This window comes from Natrix helvetica (assembly GCF_964273705.1).
Source record: "Natrix helvetica genome assembly, chromosome: 2".
Classification (NCBI taxonomy): Eukaryota; Metazoa; Chordata; class Lepidosauria; order Squamata; family Natricidae; genus Natrix; species Natrix helvetica.
In genome coordinates this window covers 65,963,013-65,988,466 of record NC_138552.1, presented here as the reverse complement: position 1 = coordinate 65,988,466, position 25,454 = coordinate 65,963,013, and the positions used below count along the sequence as shown (strand labels likewise).

The following is a 25,454-nucleotide window of genomic DNA, read 5'->3' as shown; positions in this document are numbered from 1 at the left end:
GTACACATAGGATTGGTTTGTACACAGTTGTTAACCTTACATTTAAGGAAGGAAGACTTGGTTTATCCACAGCCTCCTTTTGCTTTCTGTGCTATTCAGCATTGCTGGTTTTAACCTTTCTAAACTAAAGTCTAACCAACCATAGCTAGGATTTATTATTATTTAAATTTAAAATATATGTTCTCCTTCAATGGAAATGGAAGCTTCTGGTTTTGCCCTATTGCTGTGCCAGAAGAGACAAATAGAGGTCACAAATAGGCCTGAGGATTGCTAAAGTCTAATGCATTACCATTAATGCTTATCCAGCCATGCATGCATTTGTAAATCCGCGCATTCATATTCCACTTGGTAGGTTATTCCTGGTAATGGTAAATTTGTGATCAATTCAGAAATATTTTTTTCCCCTAAACTAGTCTATTGCAATATTTGGAGCAGAATAACCTCATATAAGTTCAAATGCAATATACTGTACTTCTATCTTCTCCGGTCTCCAGAGACGTCAAGAAGCAAGTCAGAATTTATACAAATTTCACTTAAGGTTCAAGAAGTGATCATCCTCCGGTATGATGATCCTTTCTTTTCAGACCTGGTGTATTGAGTGGTATTAATAGTTTGAATTTCTGTTCCTGTTAGCAACTTTGTTTTTCTTATAATAAGTTGTACACACTACTTCCTTATCTTTTTCTGTTCCCTACAGACCATGTGTTTATACAGTGGGATCTCCAATAAACAACAGGGCCCTTTTTCCATGCCAAGAACCGCCTGTTGCCATGTCAACATGGCAAGCTACAGTCCGAGCAGATGCATGCTTTGTTGTTCTAATGAGTGGTGAGAATGTAGCGGAACCAGCAAAATCTGAAAAAGGTACAACATGTTTTGCTATATTAATATTTGATTCAATATTCATTTTGAAAATTCTTTAGTATCAGTGCAGTATTTCTTCTATATAGTCCATTGAGATTCAAGCTTCATCTCTATCTGGAACCATTACCTTCCTATTCATTCTTTTAAGTTTTTTCTTCCTTACTTTCTTATCAATTTTTTTTTTCTCACCAGTCCTTGATTTTCAGGAACTAGTAACAAGCATTTTGTAGATGAATTAATTCTAAAACAAAGTTATGATAGAAATCTGTTTCTTATTATAATAACCTGAAATCTTTCTTTAAAATATTAGTAAAAATGTGATTGTTGGTTGCGGTAAATTACATTTTTGCAGTAAAAGTGGATCAGGTTAGAATTGTGCTTGGTATGTTGAGTTAGGATTAAGTGGTTGAGATATCCTTTCGTGGCCTAAAATATTTTTTCTTCTTCGACACAAGAAACCTGAGAAATCAAGTTGAATGTCATGGTATGCATGCTTACTAAAAAATAACAGTAACAACAATAATAATAACAATAACAATTTTGATTTAGAATATACCTTCTTGGTGAGAACTGTTTGGATTGGATTAGCCTTGATACTGAAGACCATTTCAAGTTGACAATTTAAACTTTGGTACAGCTATTTGTTGTTGATTATTTTTATGTTACTTAACCTTATTTCTGTTGGTTGAATTATCATATTGAAATCTGCTTCACAATAGAAATTTATTTTTATTTAAAGTTAAAATTACAAACAACAAAATGCCAACACATAGTGATTGACATAATTATTGAAGAATACAGGTATTTCAAAGACTTTTTTAAAATAGTTTTTAATCATTAGCATTAGCACTTCTTGGTTCTCTCAATCAGTTCTGCTGTATTTCACTGATTTATTCTCATAAGTATGCCTTTCAGAAGTAAATTGTACTGATTTTTTGACATTGCCAATATCATAAGACTACAATCTTAAAATTTCTTACAATTTTTTTCTTTATAATTTTATTACACTATTAAAAGCAAATGCAAACTAAACTCATAGAAAGAAGGAGAAACAGAAAGAATAAAAAGTGCAAAGAAAGAAAAAGCAAAGAAAAGAGTATACGAAGTAATGACTTCCAATCTTCACCCCAAATATAGGCAAATGTGATAATTCTTCACTCCCTGCAAGGTTACAAACACATCTCTCTTCTTCCTATAACCTGTCCCTTATTTATATGTAAATCTATAAATCATCAATATTTCAGTCCTGGTGTCGGCAAAAAGTCCATAAAGGGTTACCAGAGCTTTATAAAACCTATTTTAATCTTGGTCAAACAAACCAATTTTATATTCGGTTTTTTTTAACTTCTAGCAATATCATTCATTCAGATGTTATAGAATTTGGCCTTTCTTCAGTTTCTCTTTTTCCTATCCCCAAAGCTTCTTTGATGCTTTAGAAAACCTTTCTAAATCAAACAAAAAGTAGTTATCATTCTCTTGATTTAGCATTTGTAAATTCACTTTGATGTTCAAAGTTTTAATCTTCTTTTGTGTAACCAGTAAAAAGTTTTTATTAGGATCATTCCCTTGACTTGCAATTTGTTTTTCTACTTTAGCTGACTTCTCTATCTTCTAATTACGTTTTGTTTGATACCCAATATTTCTGATTTTACTATTTTTGTATTGGATAAAATTTGTTTCACATCTGTCATTCCTTCATTAGCACTTTTTATGCATAGTTTGTTAATGAAAACAGACATCATAGTTGACATTGCTAATATCATAGTAACTAACTTCTGGGCCCATTTTTTGAAAATCTCCTGGGGATTTCAAATGTCATAGTGTTTTGTATCATTTTGTAAATTCCAGTACTAATCAAAAACCAAAGACACGTTTACACTTTTTTCCCTTTTTTCTGCCTGCAATCTTTCATCCTCTCTAGTGTCCAATTTCTAAAATCATAAAGTCTTGGATTTCTATTATGGCTTAGGGTAGACAAAACAATTTGGTTTCTATGAAATACTATTTATTTTATTTGTTTCCAAAATCTTAAAGTAAAAGTTTCAATATTCCAAATGTGTTTGTATTCTTAATGATTTATATCTTTCTTAGATCAGCACTGCATTTATTTCTAATTCTTTAAATTCTTATGGTTAATTTTGCTTAAAAAAGATTATAAACTTACCAGGAAGCTTTTCAAACCTGTTGTAATGGCCTTAAGTTAATTTTTAAAAAGCAATTTTCTGAAAATGATTAGAAAGAAAGTTAGCAAACTCAGTGGCCCTTAAATGTCTCTGCTGCACTTATGAGCATGACACCCCCACCCCGGTCTCTCGGTGCTGAAATCTGCAGGCGACTACTGCCCTGCAATCTCCCTGTAAGGAGCACTTACTGTACCTAGACTACATGTGAGTAATCTCCTGTCTTCTCCTTATCCAGAGAGATTCTGAAGAACCAGTCTCTTCATTGTTTTTTGGTCTTTGTCAGGATCATCATCTCAGTTCTTTCAAAGGCATGTTTAGTTTATACCATGCTTCCTCAGAAGTTTCTTACAAAAAATTTAATAAAGCAATGAAATAATGTTTTGGGAAGTTTTCCATAGCAAATTATTTAAATTAAATGCTATTATGTTGTGTAGTTTAGTAAACTCTGATAGATTTTTGCTGAGGATTCAGTTATGTGAATGAATTTGTATACAAAGTGTAGATTTCTTGGTGCCATATAATAATTTCTTTTAGAAAGTGGGAAAGGAACTAAATTTGCTTTCAATTTAGGAAGTTTAAGTATGAAGTATGAAAACCTAGAGCTCTTAATTGGTAGATAACAAATGATATCACTCTGTCATTGTTTTAATATATTAATTGTAGTCAGGTCTAGTAATCCAGACTATACTTTTGGGTATTGCAAATAACACAAAAGACATTACTATAATTTTGTTTAGGATTTACAAAAAATTACTTTTCTTTATTATAACTGTCATCCATTTTAAGCATCTACCCCCTCCCTCCATTCCCCAAATCCCATTACTTGCATCGGTTTTGCATTGTGTTTTTCTGTTTGACGTCTCCTGTTAGATAACAACATCTTACCCTGTAATGAGATGAACAGCCGATAAATTTAATAATAAATAAAATAACATTAAAAATGTTTATTACTTCATAGAGAAATTTTTAAAGTAATAATTTAAAGTAATTGTTTCTCTTTGCTGCAGATTCTTAACTTTATACAGAATGTGTGATTTCATTTTAAGTAAATCAGATCAGCAAATTAGGCTGCATTCAAATACGTCTCTGAACCAGTGGTCCAAACTCAAATGTTCATGAGAGCCTTTGAGGACTAGTTTCTTAGCATAAGAGCTGGAAACTGAAGAGCCTGCAACTGAAGCCTCTAACAAACAGACATTAAGAAATGTTTGAATATTATGAAAAGTACCATTAATATGCCATTAAACATTTATTTATTTATTTATTACAAAATTCTGCAAATCAGAAGGGTTTTTACCATTTTAGTTTGACCACCTATCTGGCAGCATTTTTTCTAAAGCAGAACATCAATTTTTGTTTTGGTTGTTGCTGAATAAATACAAAATCCTTAAATTTAATAATCTGAAGCTTGGCAGGATTTGTCTGCTCAGAAGAGGAAACTCTGACTGAACAGTATTTTCAGTTCTGCCAAGTAATAAAAATTATTTTGGCAATTCTCTTGTTTAAAAAACCCATGTTTTTGTCTTCTATTTTTTGAAAATTTAGCTCAAATTCAGATTATATTTAATAAAAGCCGAGCTAGAAACCATGTATTATTTGACACAGAAAAAAGCAATTGGCATTTGATGCTTAATGGGGAAATATTGAATCTGGCTCAAGATTTGAGCATAAGCCTCATCTAATTGATCATGGATCCATTGATGGGTGGGAAGTGGCCAGAAATTGAGATCCTTCTATCTGAGATAAATAGCAGGTAGATCACTTACTAGGAGGAACAGTTGGCCAAAGCTGTGCTGAGACTACTCTACCCCCAAAACTGATACAGCTTCTCACTAATGAGCATGGAAAAACTTAGAAGAGAGTGCACAGTTTCTTCCCCAGGACCGCAGTCAGTAGAGCTTGGGTGGTGGAGCGCATACCGGGAGCACATCCCCACTTGGGCAGGCACAATGTTCCTCTCTTCTTTTCAATGAGGCACACACTCCCCTCCTAGCCAAGATCATTGGAGTTTCCTGAGCTGCACCACTATCTGTCTTTGTTCCTTCTCTCCTCAGAGAACAAGTAGATCCTGTGCAATGCTGGCCTCACCTTCCTTGCCTTCTGCTCCCCCAACTCTTTGTTGAGGTAGATGGAGGGAAGTTGCCAAATGGGAGTTTAAAGGAAGATTGAAAGTGGGGATATCTGTTCCTCATGTTACTGCCGTGCCACAGCCCCTTATTAGCCACAGGAAGTTGACTGGCCGCTATCCAAGAAGTGACAACAGTTCAGGACAGGATTAAATGCCCACCACCCTTTAGCCTCCTTTATCTGGCTGGAGTGACAAATATTTTCTTCCTAGAGAAGATATATAACTCCTACCTTACTTCTCTGTGTCCGCGAAGCTCAGTCTGTACCTACTTCAAAAACTCCTGCTCTAAACAGTAGTTTAGTGTTGTGAGAATGGATCTTTGTGAGGTTTGCGTGGTTTCCTCTGCCTGCTTTTTCTAGAAGATTTAGCTTCTGTTTCTGTTAACTGCAACTGAGCATAACATCTGAAACCCGTGGAAGTCATTTTTCATAAAGTCATGCCTTCTTCTGGGTGATAGTTTCTTATTTCTTCCACATTTTGTATAACATTGCTTATCCTGCAAGATAATAATGTGATGGGTATGAACTGTGTATTTAAGATTTGGGAAAGATTACATTTCTATAAGCATAAAATACGTGAAGTGGAAGAAATCCTATAGATCATTTTAGTATAATCCTTTGCTCTATGCAGAAATCCATTAATTCATAGGCCTCACAGGTAGCCTTCCAGACTCCATTTGTAAACCTGTAGAGCTTGGGAATCGATAAATACTGTTCAAACGTTCAACTGCTCTTACCATCAAGAACTTTCATAGTTTGGGCAGAGATGGCTAAATTGACTGCTTTGATAAAAGAAAAAAAAACTACTTTTGTTTCTACTTGGAAACCACTTCTGGACTTTATGCTTGAGGTGGGGAAAAAGTAAAATTTTGAGTTTGAATTTTACCCATCAGATAGATTTATTGATATAGAAATGGCTAGTTTATTCTATTATGTAAAAGTAAAAAGTCAAGGTTTGATGTTCATATTTATGACGATGGCAGTGTCCCAGGGTAATGTGATCCCCTTTTGCAATGTTTTGACAAGCAGAGTCAATGGGGAAGTCAGATTCACTTAACAACCGGTTTAGTAACTTATCAACTGCAATAATTCACTTAACAACTGTGGCAAGAAAGGTCACTAAATGGGGCAAAACTCAGTTAGCAAATGTTTCACTTAACAACAGACATTTTGGGCTCAATTGTGGTCATAAGTCTTATTTTACTGCACCAAAGGGAATTGGAAGTCAATGCTTTTTCTTTCTTTTTTCCTACTTTTCTACACTCTTCCTTTCCCTCTTCTCTCCCCTATTTTTCTTACTATACTACAAACTAATAAAAAGCTTCCTAGTTAAAAAAAAGTTAATAAAAAACAACTTTAGCAGTTTTAATTTTAATTTAACTTCTGTGTACCTCATTCCATATTTAAGCGATCCCTAAGGGGGCGTGTGTAAGTACACTGGCGTGCCTATTATCCCAGTCACAATTTGATTTTCTATTTTTCTTTGTTTGAATTTGTATTTTTTTGTTTGGCAAAATGAAAAAAAAAGAAATTCCTCTTAACATTCAGTATGAATTTCCTTTAGTTTCCATCAGTGGTGGGTTGCTAACGGGTTTACTGCCGGTTTGTTTGTGTTTGCGCACGAGACGCGCTTGCGCAGAAGCATCCAGGTGAGTGGACAGAGCCTCCTGCCTCTGCCACTACCAGTTCAGCCAAACCAGGCCGAACCGGGAGCAACCCACCTCTTGTTTCCATCCTTCGTTGTGCCCTCATTTCAGAGGTGGTATTCAGCAGGTTCTGACCAGTTCTGGAGAACTGGTAGTGGAAATTTTGAATAGTTTGGAGAACCGGTAAATACCACCTCTGACTGGCCCCGCCTCCATCTATTCTATGCCTCCCAGCTGATCGGGAGGGAATAGGGATTTTGCAGTAACCTTCCCCTGGAGTGGGGAAAGAATGGAGATTTTACAGTATCCTTCCCCCGCCACACCACCAAGCCACGTCCACCAAGCTTAATCATGCTCACCAAGCCACGCCCACATAAATGGTAGTAAAAAATTTTGAATCCTACTGGCTGGGAATTTCAGGGGTGAATTGGAAGTTCCAGAAACAAATGTTAATTTTGGAGGATTTTTTACTAAAGTGTTTTCCACTGATGTTATCAGTTCACCTTCAATTCTATCCAGCTTTTTACGCAGCCATAAACTTTCAGTCCAGTAATATTTTTTCCAGAAACAAGTTATTGTCACAATTTCAAAAATCTCTTCCTCCTTCAGATTTGGGGAAGAGTGTGCTGCATTTGCAGTTTTTAGAGTATCTGTTGTTTTTCTCTAGTTTCATATTAATCGACATTAAAAAAAATTCTGTCGAAATATCTGTTTGGAAACCTGCTGAATAGTTCTAGGCAAATCGTCAAGAGGTATTTGCTCCTTCAAAATGTAAAACTATTTCACTTCAAATTATCTCGCTGGGTTTAAGAAAAAGCCTCTTAACAGATTTAATAAATAGGAGTTAAAATAACTATTGCTTCTTTTTCATTCTTTAGGCTTTTTAGATAATTGGGTTTTAAGCTTGACTAAATTAATTGCAATGCAGTAGAAATGATATAAAGCTGTATTTCTCTTATATTACATATGACAATATATTATTAAACTATATTAAATGTCTTTTAAAAGTCACTTTATGACCTTCTCAGTGTATCCATTCACAAGGCATAGAATAAGAAGTAAATTGAAATATAATCGATATACTAAAAAAAAAAATTCTAGTAAGAGGGGTAAAAGGGAAAAAAATAAATGGAGCACCCCAATAATACAATTAAAAACTGGGTGGATTTTCAATGAGAACATGAAATACAAATTATTCCTGCATTATTAATTAGGTTAACATTTTAAATTTATAAACACAGTATTGCAAATTATCTGACATAATTTGCGTAGTTTGTAATTAGATGGGAATTTTCTCCGTTATTTATGTGTAAATTTTCATATAGAAGTGATGTTGAGAATTGATTGCTACAAAAATTATTAATACAGCATATTCATGGGAAGCAATTCACTTCTAATTTTTAACAAATGTGTTGCAGATCGATATTTTATGGATTTCTGTGTTTCTGTTGTATCACATGAAATTCTTTTTCTTTCTTTCATAAATATGTATATGTATATGTATGTGTGTGTATATGTATATGTATATGTATATATTCCACCCTAGGTGGTGCTATATCCAAGGGAGCCTCACAAGGTCCCAATGGATATATGTAGTAAGATAGTGGATTAACACTCTGGACAGAAAGGCAAAGAGGAAGAAAAGAGGAAAACATAAAGTGAAAGAAAATAATTTTAGTTTAGTTTGTTTCTTGCACTTTTTTTGGAAACAGTGTAGTTAGATAAAGAGAAATGAAGAGAAGGGACTTCCGGTTCCGGCGGCTACGGCGACAGGCAAGCCTTTGCCTGCTCCCGCTCTCCCGGTGGGCTTCCCCCGCTTCTGGGGGGGCACAGGACGCCCCGGAGAGGCGTCCTGCCGAGGGAACGGCTTGCGGAGGGTCCTGGCGTCGGCGGCGGCTGGCGGGGGCTTCTCCGCTTCGTTCTAGGCACCGGGGAGCAGTATCGGAGGGCGCCCGTGTGCGCGCGTCTCGCCCCATGCCGATCGGAGAATACACTTCTGAATGAAGCAGCGGCGGTGTGGTGAGAGGCTTCCCTTCTCCATTCCCTCTCTTTTGAATTAATGGACTTTTCAGCCTTTTCTTAAACAAAGTTTCTTTCGGACTTTTGCTGGAGGTGCGGCTAGAGGGAGGGGGATTTTCCCCCCCCCTTGGACAAGCGGCTTGAAAAGATTTTGCTCTCGCCCCCAGGGGAAGGAGGGAGGGGGAGAGCCAACTAATGATGCCTCACCCCTATAAAAGTGACTTTCATTGGACTTAGATCCAGAACTTATGGGTGAACTGAGAATTTTTCTGAACTTTTAAAAGTTTGTTATGCCTCTGAGCCCAAAACTGGCAGGGCAAGATGGCACACTTCCGTTGTCTTTGTGAACTGTGAAATTTGACTCCACCTTCAAAATTCAGGCTTCCGGTCTTTGTCTCCGAGCCACCCAGAGGAATCTCTTGTGGATTGTGATTCTTTGAACCCTTTGGAGAAAAAAAACTTTCACCTATTGCTAGAGTTACTAAAGAAATTCTCATCTGTCTGGATTCTCTGTCTCCTGGACTCGTCTGCCTGCTCTTCTTCTCCAGCTGCCCAGTCTCTACAGTGATTGATTCCTTTGCTTTCCAAACCATGTCTCCAAAAAGACCACCTCCTGGAAAACCTGGTTTTGCTACTTCTGCTCCAACATCTGCAACATCTAGCCCAGCTACACAGTCAAAGATAACAGAATTGATGCAACACAAGACTACAGAGATAGACTTTCAACAAATGCTTCAACAAATTTTACAGGGCCAAGAGGAAATTAAGAAACAGCTAAGGGAAATGAAAGATGAAATCAAAGAAAATCAAGTGCAAATCTATAAGAACTCACAGAGACTGGACGTTGTGGAGGGTGGGGTGGCGGAGGCGAGAGGGGGGGTTGAGGCCTTGCAGAGGGGAAACAAAGAACTTGATACCCAACAAATGAAAACAGATTTTGAGAGAATGTCCTTCTATCTTAGATTCCAAAATGTAATAGAAACAGATGGGGAAAATATAAGGGACATAATGACCAATATTTTAGCTGAATACATACACAAAGATAAACAACAGATGGAATGGGAGATAGATCTGGCCTATAGAGTGAACTCAGTATATGCCAGAACACACAATGTGCCCAGGGAGGTTCATATTAGATTCCTTAGGAAAAGCACAAGAGATGAAATTCTGGGTGTGCAAAGGGGGCAAACACTCACATACCATGATAGGGAGATAACCATTCTAAAACAGATTCCCAAAAAAATTAGGGAGATAAGGAAAAATTATTCGCAATTGGCGAATAAATTATACCAGAAGGGGGTGTGGTTTAGATGGTTGATGCCTGAAGGTATGCTGATATTCTGGGAGGAGAAAAGAATTAGAATTAACACACCCATAGAGGCACAGGCCTTTATGGAAAAAAACAAAGCGAACCTAGAAAAAACAGAAGATACCACAATGGTCACACAGGACACGGGAGGGGCCGGAGCTCTGCCAGCAGGGGGAGAAGGGGCAATACCAAGAAAGCTCAGATCACAAAAATGAATAAGAAAGCCACAATGTTATAAACAAACCGAAAGTAATAATGAAATTATATCTAGATTATATATTATAACAATATAAGCTGACTGAAAAAAAATTTTTTTTTCTAGAATTAATATGCTGATCTTTTATGACTATGGATTAATGTTTGATATATGGATGTAACCTATGAGACTGGAGGGAGGGGGCCTCTGTCACACTTGCTACTGCCAAAATCTGTAACCATTCCATTTACCCTTTTCCCTATAAATGTTTTAAAAAAACCAATAAAACTTTTTTTTCAAAAAAAAAAAAAAAAAAAAAGAGAAATGAAGAGAAGAATTATCAAATACTTCTGTTTTATATAATTTTGGGGGAAAGTTACACACGATTTAAAATGCTACATGGGAAAGTAGGCTGAAACTTTCTAATACCGATGAGCATCATAGTTACAGTACAGTACCTAAACAACGGTTAAGTAGAAAGGAATCTAAAGTAATCTGTTAGATTGGGTAATGGATAGGCACACACAGGCTTAATGGTAACAACAGCTCTTCATTATAACACAACAAGTAAGAACAATCCAGCAAAGGTTGAGTCTGACAGCAGCCCTTTTATAGGGAGCTGTCAGACCCTTCAACCAATGGGATTAAACCTCTGTTCCCGCGGAACAGAAGACCTGGGTGGAAACCACTGTAGTTGGTATAAGTATCTAAAATCCCTCCCCTCTTAGATGGAACAATCCTACTGGTAACGTAGTCACGCAGGTAGGCGAGCTACCTCTGCCTGACCTGCACAGTTCAGTAGGATGGGTTTCCTTGGACAGGTCGGACGGACCTGTTTGCTCCGCAGCTCCGCTTGGTGGAAGCTCCTGGAACCTTTCACAGGCTGCGGCTGGAGCTCCTGGAGCCAATGAGACAATGTAGGGGCTCAGCAACGGTGGCTTTCTGTTTAAGAAAGACGCTGTAGAAATTAAGGAGCCCAAGGAACACCTACAGCTCGATTTGATTGCGAGGTATGGGGGCGTCCTGAATTGCTTTAATTTTTTGTGTGGTCGGGTGAATCCCAGAGCTGTCGATCAAGTACCCTAGGAATTCAACCCTTGGCACGTTAATTTGGCATTTCTCTTTTTTGAGACAGAGACCCTTGTCTCTAATTCTAGCCAAAACTGCTCGTACTCATTTTAAAACTTGCGCCTCATTTGCAGCCGATAGCAAGACGTCGTCGAAATAGGGGATGACTCCTGGAATCCCCTGCAAAAGCCATTCCATGATGCTTTGGAACAGTCCAGGGGCGATACTAACGCCGAATTGCAGGCAGTGACATTTGAATGCACCCCTGTGCGTCACAATGGTTTGGGTCTCCGCCGTAGCGCCATCTTCAGGCAGTTGTTGGTATGCCTGCGCCATGTCCAATTTAGCGAAAATTTTTCCGGGGCCTAATGAATGGAGGAGGTGCTATACAATGGGTACAGTGTAGGCGCTTTGTTGTAGCGCTTTATTAATTGTGCATTTGTAGTCTGCGCAAATGCAGACTGACCCGTCAGATTTGACAGGTGTCACTGTAGGGGTCTCCCAGCGTGCATGATCAACCGGCTCTAGGATTCCCTGGCCTACGAGCTTGTCAATTTCCCTGTCAATTTTGGGGCGGAGAGCAAAAGGCACTCTCCTGGGTTTTAGCCTTATTGGGGCTATGTTGGGGTCCAAATTAAATGAAATTGGGGTCCCCACATACTTACCCAGACCGGTGCCGAAAACATCCTCGAACTCCTTAAAGATGGCTTCAGTGCCGTCGTCTTTCAAAGCTAGGTCACCTCTAGGCACAGGGCTTGGAACCAGTCTAGCCCTAGGAGGCTCTGCAAGTTGCCGCTGACCACTGTCACTGGTAGTTTCCCGCTGAACTGTTTGAAGTTCACCTGGAAAGTGCCTTGGCCCACAATGGGGACCCGGTTTCCCTGGTAATCACGTAGGTGGATGTCAGGGGTGCGAAGGTGCTGCTTCTTGAGGCTAGGGATAGCCTGTTTCAGGGTACACCACGGAATGATGGTCAGTGATGACCCGGTGTCGATCTCCATCTCACATGGAGAGTCCTCGATGAGGACTGTGACCTTTAGCTTTTTTGGCCGCCTGGTGCAGACTTGTCCGATTGATGTGTGGTGGGTGACTCTGTCGTCGCCCTCTGAGCGCCGTGGTGGCTTCTTCCAGGCCCCTTGGCTGGGCCTCGGTTGGCGGCTTGGTGCACCTCTAGGCTGCCAGGCAGTGGCAAGGAATTTGCTCCAGCACACCTTTGTGATGTGCCCCTTTCGCTCGCAGTGTTGGCAGGTTGCGTCGCGCAAACGGCAAGCCGATCTGACATGGTCTCCTCCGCAGCTCGCGCAAAGCAGGAGACACTGTTAGAAAGTGCGCACCAGCTGGGCACGGCTACTGCGCATGTGGCAGCTGTCATCTTCTCCTTCAGAACTCTCGGGCTCTGTGGCCTCGCGATGAACGCATGTGCTTTTCTGCACTTCTTGGGGTGCGCTTAGGCGCTGCAGAATTTCAGTCGATTTGGTGGCTGATTCTGACGCCCTGGCTTCGTCCAAGGCAATCTGCAGAGTGAAGTTTGATTTTGCGAGCAACCTCTGTAACTTAATGTCCCAAACGCCGCATATTATGTAGTCCAGAATCAGATGATCTAAGTCTCTGAATTTGCAGTACGCTGCGGCCTTACGGAGCGCAGCAACGTACTCGTTAATTGACTCGCCCTCCTTCTGATTCCTGATATTGAATTCATGCCGGCGAACGTGCTTGGACCGCTTAGGTGCGTAATGAGTCCTAAGCATCTGCTGGAGCACGGACCAGGCAACTGATTGGAGTGGTGTCGGCTCAGAGAGGTCTTTTGCCGTATCAAACACTTCCTGGCCACAGTACCCGAGGAACATGTTCTTCTTGCAGCCTTCAGAAAGGCCCATGAGGTCGTTTGCCTCAAGGAAGCAGTCAAATCGTAGCATGTACAAGTCTCAGTGCTCGGTGACTGGGTCATACGGAGTCTCTGGGGCGTGCATGGCCATTTTGTATTCTGAGGGCGTTTTGAGTTTGCTGCTCAAAAATGGCTGCTCAAAGCCACACTGAGCTCCGGGCTGGATGTACTTGCTGGATTGCTATGCTCTTTTTGGTTCACCTAGTTGCCTTCCAATCCCATCCTCGTCGCCAGTGTTAGATTGGGTAATGAATAGGCACACACAGGCTTAATGGTAACAACAGCTCTTTATTATAACACAACAAGTAAGAACAATCCGGCGAAGGTTGAATCTGACAGCAGCCCTTTTATAGGGAGCTGTCAGACCCTTCGACCAATAGGATTAAACCTTTGTTCCCGCGGAACAGAGGACCTGGGTGGAAACCACTGTAGTTGGTATAAGTATCTAACATCCCTCCCCTCTTAGATGGAACAATCCTACTGGTAACGTAGTCACGCAGGTAGGCGGGCTTTTCTGTAGCTCTGCCTGACCTGCACAGTTCAGTAGGATGGGTTTCCTTGGACAGGTCGGACGGACCTGTTTGCTCCGCAGCTCCGCTTGGAACAAACCTGGGTGGAAACCACTATAGTTGGTATAAGTATCTAACATTATCATTTAGATAGTCCTTTAGCTTTGTAAAGGTCTGAAACATTTCAGTCCCAAAGATACACTTGACAGATTTTCCTTTTTAATCACCTACCTTGCATTTGACTACAAAATGGCTGATGTGGGGCTCCCGTAGCTTTTTCTTTCCTCTCTGTGTTTTTATTCCCAGAATAAGAGACCACAGGAATGGGTCTGAAATGTCCTGAACAGAGTATCTACCCATTAATTTAGATTTTTTGGAGCGGAGAAGCCAACCAGTTGCCAATAATTAAAGTACCCTATTTTTAGTAAAAGAGAAGGCCTTTCCTTCCCCAGTAAAATATCTTTCCTCCCTCCCTCCCTTCCCCTCCCCTTCCATATTCTTTAAATGTATTCACAGACACAGTGGCATTTAGACTTGCTTCTCTCGGATTACAGTACTAGTTTTAGACTGTTCAGAACTGTTCATACACAATACATAGACAGAGTTCCTTCTAATAACACTATAAGATAGGTGATTATGAATTAGGTTGACACAGTGGGTCCACTTCAAAAGTGCATTAATCTGGGTGGTGCATTTTATAAATCCTGGAGTTTCAAATACATGGTGAATTTATTTATATCACTGCAAAATACATTTATTGAGGAAAATGGAGCCTAATTTGCAACTTTTGTAGAAAACAAACATATAATGGTATAGAAGAAGGCTCTTGAATAATTACATTGGATGTAATTGATGCATGTTAAGCAAAATGAAGGAATGTTACAGGACATTTGTTTATTGCAGTATTTTTATTTACTTAATTTATTATACCGTGTTTTCCCAAAAAATATGACATGTCCTGAAAATAAGGCCATGCTATATTTTTTAGGTGGGCAAAAATATAAGCCCCCCCCCCCCAAATAAGCCCCTTGAACAACAGCATATGCATTTATCCTTTCCCACTACATTCAATATTCCTCCCCCTCCCCCAACTTGGGAATTAGGGATTCCAAAAGCTATATGGAGCAAGGAAAAATCATTTTCATCCATTCCTGAAACATTGCATTGCACTCAGTAGTTTCACTAACATCTTACACATGAGATAAATTAGGCAAGAAATCTCACCATTTAAAAAGTCTGTGAAATTTCATATCACAACATAGAAATCCACTATTAAATCCACTATAAGACTTTCTCCTGATCTTCTACCATGTTATCACCCTTTATGTGTCTAAATTCTGATCTAGATCCCAGGGTACTCTAGAGCAAATCTTCAGCATCTGCATAGCAATTGGAAATTTCGGGGGGGGGGGGGTCCTGCACTGCATTCCATGTTAGGTAATATTTTATCTTTGTAAAACTTAATTGTATAGCGCCACTATTCAATTAAAACATTAAGATAAAACATTAAAACTAAAACACATCTATATTTCAGGCTTTACTTGAACCATGTTAGAACCATGTTTTTAGATTTAACAAACGGTGAGCAAACGTGATGGATAACATAATCTACCTGTTTTTTTCCCCTTAGGTGTGTTAAGCTGGTTTTATTATGTGACAATGCCAATGCCAGCATCCACCTTTGCTATTGCTGTTGGATGTTGGGCAGAAGTTAAAAGAAAAAGTTATGAAACTGATGTTCTGAAGAATGATGGGCTGTCTTCAAAAGGGGATGTCAGGTTGGTGATTAGGGCTGAAAAATATGTACTTTACAGAGCATTCAGTTTTTTTTCTATTATAAAAGAAATGAGTCATCATAGTCAAGGAACAATAGTGGAACATGTTTAATCAAAGCAGAGGAAAATGTAGAGGAGAAAGAGTCCCCTGAAAGAGGATGGGCAAGGGTGTGTTGCTTTTACAGAAAGAAAAGGTTCTTTGAAAAAGAGCATGGCTATTTATGTGGTTTACTTCAACTTCATAGTGTGCAAGTTGAACACTTAAACTCTATAGCTCTTACACGTTTTTTCAATTACAATGTGGTTACTTTTAAATAATTCAAACCATGTTAGTTTCTAACACTGAGCTTAACAAGTACATGATTGCAGTTGTCACTACAAAGGCTTTAAAACCAAATAGGTATTGGCCAAATACCTATTAATAGGTAAATTTTCATTGAGGCCTACTAAAACAATGTTTTTAAGCATCCACTTTTATTTCTTCTTTTAACTTCCAGATTGCTTATTATTTTGCACGGTAAAAACTGTCCTTTATTTTACAGCCTTGCTTGATGAAGCTTATTGCTATTCCTGTATCATATTTTTGTCACCCTTTTTTCATATTTTAGCAGGCTGTCTCTTAAAATCCTATTCATGTTTCCATCTTTTCACTCTTGGTTTGAAAAATTACATTTCTAATCTTTGTTCCTATATTTGTAGAATGATAGTACCCTCTAAAAGCATGTTGCAGAATGCAGATCTGATATAACCACTGCTTCTGGATTATTAGTTTCATATCAAACGTTTATTCAAAGAAATTTGGTAAAAAAATGTTAATATGTTGTGACTATACCCTTCTGGATTGGAAACATAATTTAGGCTATCTGTATATCGATAATTTATTGACCTATATTCTGCAGATGATAAATAAAAGTGTACCTGTAAAAGAAACCATAACTGCAGTTTTTATAGCCATTTTTAAAATCAGGAAATGTCTTAAGGGGTTAAAATAGTTAATTAACTATACCAAATCAAAGACATTGTGGTACTATTCCATTTTTCTCCTCCAAATATCCCCCCCCCCCTTTTTTTAATGACAAAACACGATAGGGTTATAAATGGAAGAAAGAATTTACTTCCTGTAAAATTCTATGAATAGGACAGGATGACTGCATGATAGAATCTCATTGTTAGGTTTTTTCCAGTAGCAGGAAAAATTACTTAGTCTAGCTTACAATAACTTCACCAAAGTAATATTTATTTCAAAAATGTTACAGGCCGTAAGCAAAAAATTTCAGCAACTGCTATGATTCAACAAGTCATGCATATAGATACAGTTCAACCCTTCTTGTGTTTTATACCTTTCTTTTCTGTGCACTGGCTTGCTTCAAACTGTCCTTGGTTTTTATAATTATCAGATTTGTTATCATGATGGTTTTCACTGACTGTAGAAGAACTAACTTTCATATTCTTCTGGAAAAACTTTAAAGATGAAAATTTCTTTCAACAGATAATCTAAGAGCATCCTAGCTTGAGGTGTTCATGATTATTCAGTAGTTTAGGGCATTAAGATTATTTCACTGCCTAAATTTGCAGAGGTGACAGGCAAGTGATCGCGAGACAAAAGATAACAATATTTGAAATCCCTGCAGAGCTACTAGCAATAATTTTGAGCAACTTACTCAGCCACATTTTTCATGCCTTGATGAGATTCTGAATTGGATGTATAGCAGATAAAGAAAAATATTAACAAATGAAAGAAATTGTTCTCTGATCCAAATGTTTCCCTTTAATGTTGTATGAACAAATTACACAAAATTCTTGGCTACTTTTTGCTGAATTTTCTTCAAATGCTCATAACATTTTTTTTAAAAAAAATCAACATTCAATGACTTCTTTGTCTCTGCCAGGTTATTAGCAAAGGCTTGTGGTCATACACCATATCCTTGTCGCTTCCAAGATCCTATCACCTCTGCTCAGGTTATTATTCCTCATCGCATCTTTGCTCCTTTGTGTCTTTTTTTTTTTTTTTTTTTCAAGAAGTTTTATTGGTTTTTTTAAAAACATTTATGCGGAAAAGGGTAAATGGAATAGTTACAAATTTTGGCAGTTGCAAGTATGGCAGACGCCCCCTCCCTCCAGACTCCTAGGTTACATCAAAATATCAAACCTTATTACATAGTCATAAAAAAAATCAGCATATTAATTCTAGAAAAAATACTTTTCAATCAGTTTATATAATTATAATATATAGTCTAGTTGTAAATTCATTAATACTTTCGGTCTGTTTATAACATTGTGGTTTTCTTATTTATTTTTGTGATCTGAGCTTTCTTGGTGTTGCCCCTTCACCCCCCGCTGGCAGAGCTCCGGCCCCTCCCGTGTCCTGCATAACCGTTGTAGTGTCATCTGTTTTTTCTAGGTTCGCTTTGTTTTTTTCCATAAAGGCCTGTGCCTCTATGGGTGTGTTGATTCTGATTCTTGTCTCCTCCCAGAATATCAGCATACCTTCAGGCATCAACCATCTAAACCACACCCCCTTCTGGTATAATTTATTCGCCAATTGCGAATAGCTTTTCCTTTTTTCCCTAATTTTTTTGGGAATCTGCTTTAGAATGGTTATCTCCCTATCGTGGTATGTCAGTGTTTGCCCCCTTTGTACACCCAGAATTTCATCTCTTGTGGTTTTCCTAAGAAATTTAATATGAACCTCCCTGGGTACATTATGTGTTCTGGCATATGCTGAATTCACTCTATAAGCTAGATCTATCTCCCATTCCATCTGCTGTTTATCTTTGTGTATGTATTCAGCTAAAATGTTAGTCATAATGTCCCTTATATTTTCCCCATCTGCTTCTATTACATTTTGAAATCTAAGATAAAAGGACATTCTTTCAAACTCTGCTTTCATTTGTTGGATGTCAAGTTCTTTGTTCCCCTTCTGTAAGGCCTCTACCCCCCCCCTCGCCTCCGCCACCCCACCCTCCACAAGGTCCAGTCTCTGTGAGTTCTTAAAGATTTGGGCTTGATTCTGTTTAATTTCATCTTTCATTTCCCTTAACTGTTTCTTAATTTCCTCCTGGCCTTGTAAAATTTGTTGAAGCATTTGTTGGAAGTCTATCTCTGTAGTCTTGGGTTGCATCAGTTCTGATATCTTTGACTGTGTAGCTGGACTAGACGTTGCAGACGTTGGAGCAGAAGTAGCAAAGCCAGGCTTTCCAGGAGGTGGTCTTTTTGGAGACATGGTTTATGAAGCAAGGAGATCAGTCAAAGTAGAGACTGGGCAGCTGGAGAGGTAGAGCAGGCAGGCGAATTCAGAAGGCAGAGGATCCAAACAGATGGGGATTTCTTTAGTCACTCTAGCAGTAGATGAAAGTTTTTTTCTCCAAAGAGTTCAGAAAGTAGCAATCCACAAGAAATTCCTCTGGGTGACTCGGAGACAAAGACCGGAAGCCTGAATTTTAAAGGTGGAGTCAGGTTTCACAATTCATGAAGACAACGGAAGTGTGCCATCTTGCCCTGCCAGCTTTGGGCTCAGAGGCATAGTAAAATTTTTAAAAGTTCAAAAAGTTCTCAGTTCATCCATTAGTTCTGGAGCTAGGTCGAATGAAAATCACTTTTATAGGGGTGAGGCATCATTAGTTGGCTCTCCCCCCTCCTCCTCTCTGGGGATGGAAGGAAAGTCTTTTCAAGCCGCTTGTCCAAGGGAGGGGGGGAAATCCCCCTCCCTCTAGCCGCACCTCTAGCAGGGATCCGAAAGTTTAACTTTTTAAAAGTGCTGAAAAGTTCATCAATTCAAAAGCGAAGGAATGCAGAAAGGAAGCCTCTCACCATACTGCCGCTGCTTCGTTCGGAAGTGTGTTCTCCGATCGGCATGGGGCGAGACGCGTGCGCACGCACGTCCTCCAAAACTGCTCCCCGATGCCTAGAACGAAGCGGAGGAGCCCCCGCCAGCCGCCGCCGACGCCAGGACCCTCCGCGAGCCGTTCCTTCGGCAAGGCGCCCCTCCAAGGCGTCTTGTGCCCCCCCAGAAGCGGGGGAAGCCCACCGGGAGAGCTGGAGCAGGCAGCGATCTGCCTGTCGCCGTAGCCGCCGGAACCGGAAGCTGCTCCTTTGTGTCTTAAGGACTCCTGCAAAAAAAATTTACTCCACCTGCTTCCTCAGTGTCTCTCTGCGGCGTATGATCTGCTGGGTACACATCCTTTTTCCCGGCTTGATGTTTTGATAGTTCCATTAAACTTTTCCAGTCTTGGAATGGCAAGGTATGGATATTTTTACCATTTTCTGTGTGGTTTAATTTGTCTACCAGTGGCTTATTGAATCCTGATATCATCCTTTGTTGTTATCTGGACACTATAAAGGATGACACTAGAATGACCATGGTGGGTCTGAAGAAGGTTGTGTGAACAGAGGGGCATGGAGAGTGCCGATCGATAGAGTAACCAACTGAATACTTGACAATTATATGGTTTATTGAATAAACTGCAATCAAATGCAGAATGTGTTGTGTTGTAAAAAATGATAACAAACCACAATGACTGGATTCATACCAGAGGTGGTATTTAGCCAGTTCTGACAGGTTCTGGAGAACCGGTAGTGGAAATTTTGAGTAGTTTGGAGAACCGGCAGATAGGCTGGCCCTGCCCCCACTGCTTCCCAGCTGATCTTATTTTGTTGTCCTGAACAGGAGAACAGAACTGGAAAGCAGGTAAGTGGGGTGGGGAGGGAATGGAGATTTTGCAGTATCCTTCCCCTGCCACACCCACCAAGCCACGTCCACAGAACTGGTAGTGAAAATTTTTGAATCCCACCACTGATTCATACTGAGACATAAGCAAAGAAACCACATTATGACTTAGCAGAATGTGTAAACCCACTCCGTATGTATGTAAATACAGTGTGTGGGTCTGTGTTTTTAAGAGAATTTTTCAAAGCTCCTGTCTTTGCAGTGGTGGCTACAAATAGCAGGAAACTATAACATAAAAGAATCATTACTGAGTTGGGCACCCTATAAATCTAAATTATAAATAAAGAATTCATTCTGCAGATGTATGGCAGAACAGAAACGGTAAACACTGCCTGTTTTGTTGTCACATCATCTCTCAGACATACAAACCAGGGGTTGGTTCTAGACGGCTTTACTGCTGGTTCACTTGTGCTTATGCTTTGTGTGTGCATGCACACTTAAATTAACAGCAGTGACGGCAACGGCGGTAACTGGGGAACTGATTTGGGGGCACGGCAGACCTGGGTCACTGCCGGTTCCAGGGACACAGGCCGCCAATACTAGTAGCGTTTCAGCCAAACCAGTCCGAAGTTGTAGGAACCCACCTCTGATACAAACTGTACATGAGGTGATTATCTGCCACTGAGAAAAGAACTTTGGACATAGAAATAGATGTTTTCTCAAATACGTACAGTCTCTGATGGATGGGGGGAGTTGAAATGGGCTGAGGAGCTGGTAGAGTGTTAACCTGGCTGGCACTGGTTGAGAGGAGAAGGAGAAAAATGGTTGAGCAAAGATGAAATTAGGCAGTGTTGGATTGCTAAAGGGAAGCATGTTCCAGATCAAGAGGAGAATGACACAGTGAAAAATCTGATGAATCAAAGATACAGGAAAGATTAGGTTTGAACTAGATGTACAAGTTGCCAACTAAGTTTTAATTAAACACTTGATTACTTTTTTTGGAATTTAATCATAGTCACACATATAAATAACATCTTAGGATAACCTAACCTGTTATATTAGCAGCAGCAAACATCTGAAAGTTGAGAGACAGTTAATATCTGAATGGTAGAACAATTAGGGTTTAAAGCAATTTATTACATTGCTTTGAAGGCAGAAGCCAAAAAAAGTGGGGAATGATCAAATCTAAAGAAAAGCAGTATATACATGAATGCTGTTTTAAAACACCTAAATTGAAATTTAATTTCTTCATTTCTTATTTAAAAGGGGTAAACGAATAAAAAAGCATAGTACCATAAGGATATAATTAGGTCCATGTACATTTTGACAATAATGTTAAAAAAGTATAATAATTACAGTGACGTAGGAACCTTTCTGTTAGATCCTGTACATTATTTGCTCTTTACTGTAACTATGGATGTTTTCCAGAGCTTCTTATTACTTTATGTATTATCTTGATACAGGAAAAGTACTGTGCTGCGTGTGCATTTAATCAACTACTTGATCCGCAGTTGTATAAATATAACATAATATAGTAGGCAAGAACAAAAGAGCTGCTGTTCTGAAAACCTTCTTTGCATTTGTCTGCTACTAAAGGAAATAACTATACGTTTTCAGTCATTACGTTTAAATTTGCAATTTCTCTTTCCCTTTCTCTTATTTTTTATATATAACATAGGTGCATGTACTTGGCTAAGTCTGTCCTCATTAGTACATTAGTACATTTTTAATGTACAACACCAAAGGACTTTTTCTTTTCTTTTTTTGAAAGTTACCCCATATTTCAAAGTAGGAAGAAAGAGGGGGTCTGGTGCAGAAAAGTTAGAGGTTTGAGATCTGTGTTTTCCAGCAACGGCCAATGCAGATTCAGCATTATTTTATTTTAAGACTTTCCAATGCTTTTTTGATGGGAAAAAAAATCTTCCTTGAAATAATTGTCATATGCTTTGTGTAGGTTGTCACTTGATGTATTTAATTTGCTGTGGATTATATATAGAAAAGTAATTTTAATGGAAGTTGCTTCTGGATTTTCAACAGAATCTGAAGGAGGTGTTGGATTCAGGTAATGCTTAGAATAATGCAGCCACTTTTGTAGTGATTCGTACAGTCCTTACAACAACACTGAAAAATGTGACTTAGGATCATTTTTCACTCAACTGTTGCAGCATCCCCATGTCACATGAACACCATTCAGACCCTTGGCAACTGATTCACATTTATGACAGTTGCAGGGTCCTGGGATCATGTGAACATCTTTTGCGACCTTCTGACAAGCAAAGTCAACGGGTAAACAAGATTCACTTAACAAACATATAACTAACTTAACAACTATTGTGATTCACTTAACAACTGTGGCAAGAAAGGTTGTGAAATGGGGCAAAACTCTTAACAAATGTCTCGCTTCACAACATAAATTTTGGGCTCAACTGTGGTCATAAGTTGAGAACTACTTGTAATTGTTTTCTACTAAATGTTGTAGTTTAGCTTAGTGTTGTGCTTCCTTTTTTTTGGTGTTATTCAACATTTGGAAGCTTTGGAAACTTCTCATGTGTCATCCTTATCAATAAATTATTATATTCTTCTGAATATAATTGGACCTTGTCCCTAAATGGAGTAGACAAAACAAACAACTCCACAGACAAAAATGGGAGTTGGGATGGATAGGAATGTGGAGATGTACTGTAAATAGAGAAATAAAAGTGAATGAATATATAGCAAGAAGAAAACGGGGGGGGGGGGGAGGAACACAGAGAAACTGAGAAAAACTTCTTAAATCTTCAGGATAAGCTTAGAAAGTACCCATTTTTTTTAACAAGGAAGTCTAGAATATTGGCCCTTCTGTTGTTTTTACTGATTGTGACAATATTTATGATATATCTATCTTAAATAGGCTTAACTCTGCATATTGTACACTCTGTGTACAGATCAAATTTAAAATTGGCATTTTGTCAACCATTAAGCACTATCTATTGTAAACTTGATAGGCTCATTTCTTCCAAAGGCAGGCTATTTAGTCTAAAATTGGCCTAACTTATTTTGCCTTCAGGAAAAACAGCTTATGGCTTGTATTTATAGAGTTAAGTCCAATGTCGAATTAGCTGAATTTAATTCATGCTGTTCTATTTTCTCCTTTCATCCTTCTTCTTATAGCGGAAGAGTTAATTGCATATTCATATGTTCCTCATACTCCCGTTGTATACAGATAAAAATAAACTCTACTGAATTTAACTGAGAAGTGAGATTTATTCCCAGCAGGTTTGCATAGGATTGCAACTTTCAACTATAAAAATAATACTGTTTCAGTTTTTTTATTTGTCTATGTGACTAGCAATGAATTGTTCTAGATCTTGAACAAACGTTGGATACTTTTTGATGAGTGATTACTATGTCTTATGTACCTTTCTCTAAAAATATTTCTAAATATGTCATTTGTGAGTAAAAAAGGGATCAAGGCTTTTCTGTACATGTGAGTCACAAAGAAAACAATATTTATTGCTCTATTTCATTTATTCCATCAACTTATTCTACTTCTCTACTTCTTCTAAATACGTATTGATAAGAAAGACATATGGGAATTTCCTTTCTAGACTCTTTATAGTTAGGACCCCTTTTTAAAATGTTCTGCTTTGCAAATAAATATTGTGAGTCCCACACATGAGAGCATTTCGAATGATATAAATTTATAGTACCCAAGTAAATTCTTGACTAACTTTTACTTGTCAGATGCTATTATTTTATCACAATCATTATAATCTGCCATTATCATTTTACACAGGCTATGGCCCAATATTGGGCCGCAGAAGCAGCAAGCAAGCAGGTGCGTGTATATTTCCACTTGCACAAATGGTCTCTGCCCATTGCTCACGCAGAACTATCCCCTCCCCCCCCCTCCTAGTCTGCAAATCCAGAAAGATTGGGGAAGACTGTTTTAAAAGATTGTATGCACATTGCATTTGCCTCAAGGAGGTTAAGGTCAGGCAGGAACATTGATTTAGCAATGGTTGGAGATATGGTGGTTGGGCTACGCTTTAGAAATACAGACCCAACACTTGGTGCTAATGCTATTTTGCAGCATTGTTGCACGCAGCCTCAAGTTCTGATCATTGGACCATTAGTGTGATGATGACCTTGGCATAAAATAAAGGCAGACAGCAAGGAGCTTGAACTAGAGCTCGTCTTTATTCAGTGGCAGCCATCTGTAAACTAACTTCTGCCCTAGATGACATCATTAAAAAAGGTTAACTGTTTCCTAGCCTTCTTAAAGAGCTAAGCACAGCAATTGCACTTAAAATATAACATAAAGCATACACATCATTACATCTCCCTTCTTAAATATAAAACATCTAATATGTTACAAAATCTTTCCATATTTTTGGTTTAATAGCTCGACCATAGTGAGAGAAAGTTACCGCTGTCTGATCATCAGTAAAGTTACTGTCAAATTGTGAGTCGGTCCCAGCATTTTCACATGCTGATATGCTTACATTGTCCTTGGCGTTTTCAGTAGGCTGTATATCTGTGTTCAGGAGTTTTGTGCTATCATGCGCCTGCGCTTCACTTTCCTTGTTGTTTTCTTCTTCCAACGCAGCGTCGGCAGCCGTGTCTGGACGCAGATGGCACCTGTTTCTTCTCAATTGCTGTCCACACTTGGTTTCAACTACATATGATTTTGGTGAATTGCCCTCTTTGACAATTCGAGCAGGTTCCCATGTTTTCCCAGTGACTCTGTGTCTCACAGCTTGCTCGGCACACAGTGGATGAAGAGGCTTGGTAGATTTATCAAAATACAGTTTTTGCTTTCTCATGTTTAGGTTCCTCTGAGCTATTACCCGCTCATGTGCAATGGAACAAGGCTGCAATTTATGCGGAGCAGTAGGCACTGTAGTTCTCAGTGTTCTTCCCATTAACAGCTGAGCTGGTGAGCATAAGCCCTCAATGGGTGTTGCACGATAGTTTAGTAGGCCCAAATACACATCCTGCCCTGACCTTTGTGCTTTCTGTATGATGGATTTGGCTATGCCAACATACTTCTCTGCTAGGCCATTGGCCTGTGGGTGATAAGGGCTTGTGGGTTTGTGCTTGATTCCCCATTCACGCAGGAAGCACTGGAATTCGGCACATGAGAATTGTGGCCCATTATCAGACACCAGTTCTTCACACACTCCATGTCTTGAAAGTATTGTCTTGAAGGCCCATATGACTGTTGC

The 25,454-nt window shown here is 38.9% G+C and overlaps 1 protein-coding gene across 1 annotated transcript in view; it reads left to right on the top strand.

Annotated features, from left to right (window-relative positions):
- Positions 1-25,454, top strand: part of AOPEP (aminopeptidase O (putative)) — a 236,328-nt gene that overhangs the window by 18,867 nt on the left and 192,007 nt on the right. The window contains exons 3-6 of the mRNA XM_081941620.1: positions 698-864; positions 15,437-15,584; positions 17,471-17,572; positions 19,676-19,822. Of these exons, the coding sequence (XP_081797746.1) occupies positions 698-864; positions 15,437-15,584; positions 17,471-17,572; positions 19,676-19,822 (564 nt within the window). The remainder of the gene's footprint in view (positions 1-697; positions 865-15,436; positions 15,585-17,470; positions 17,573-19,675; positions 19,823-25,454) is intronic.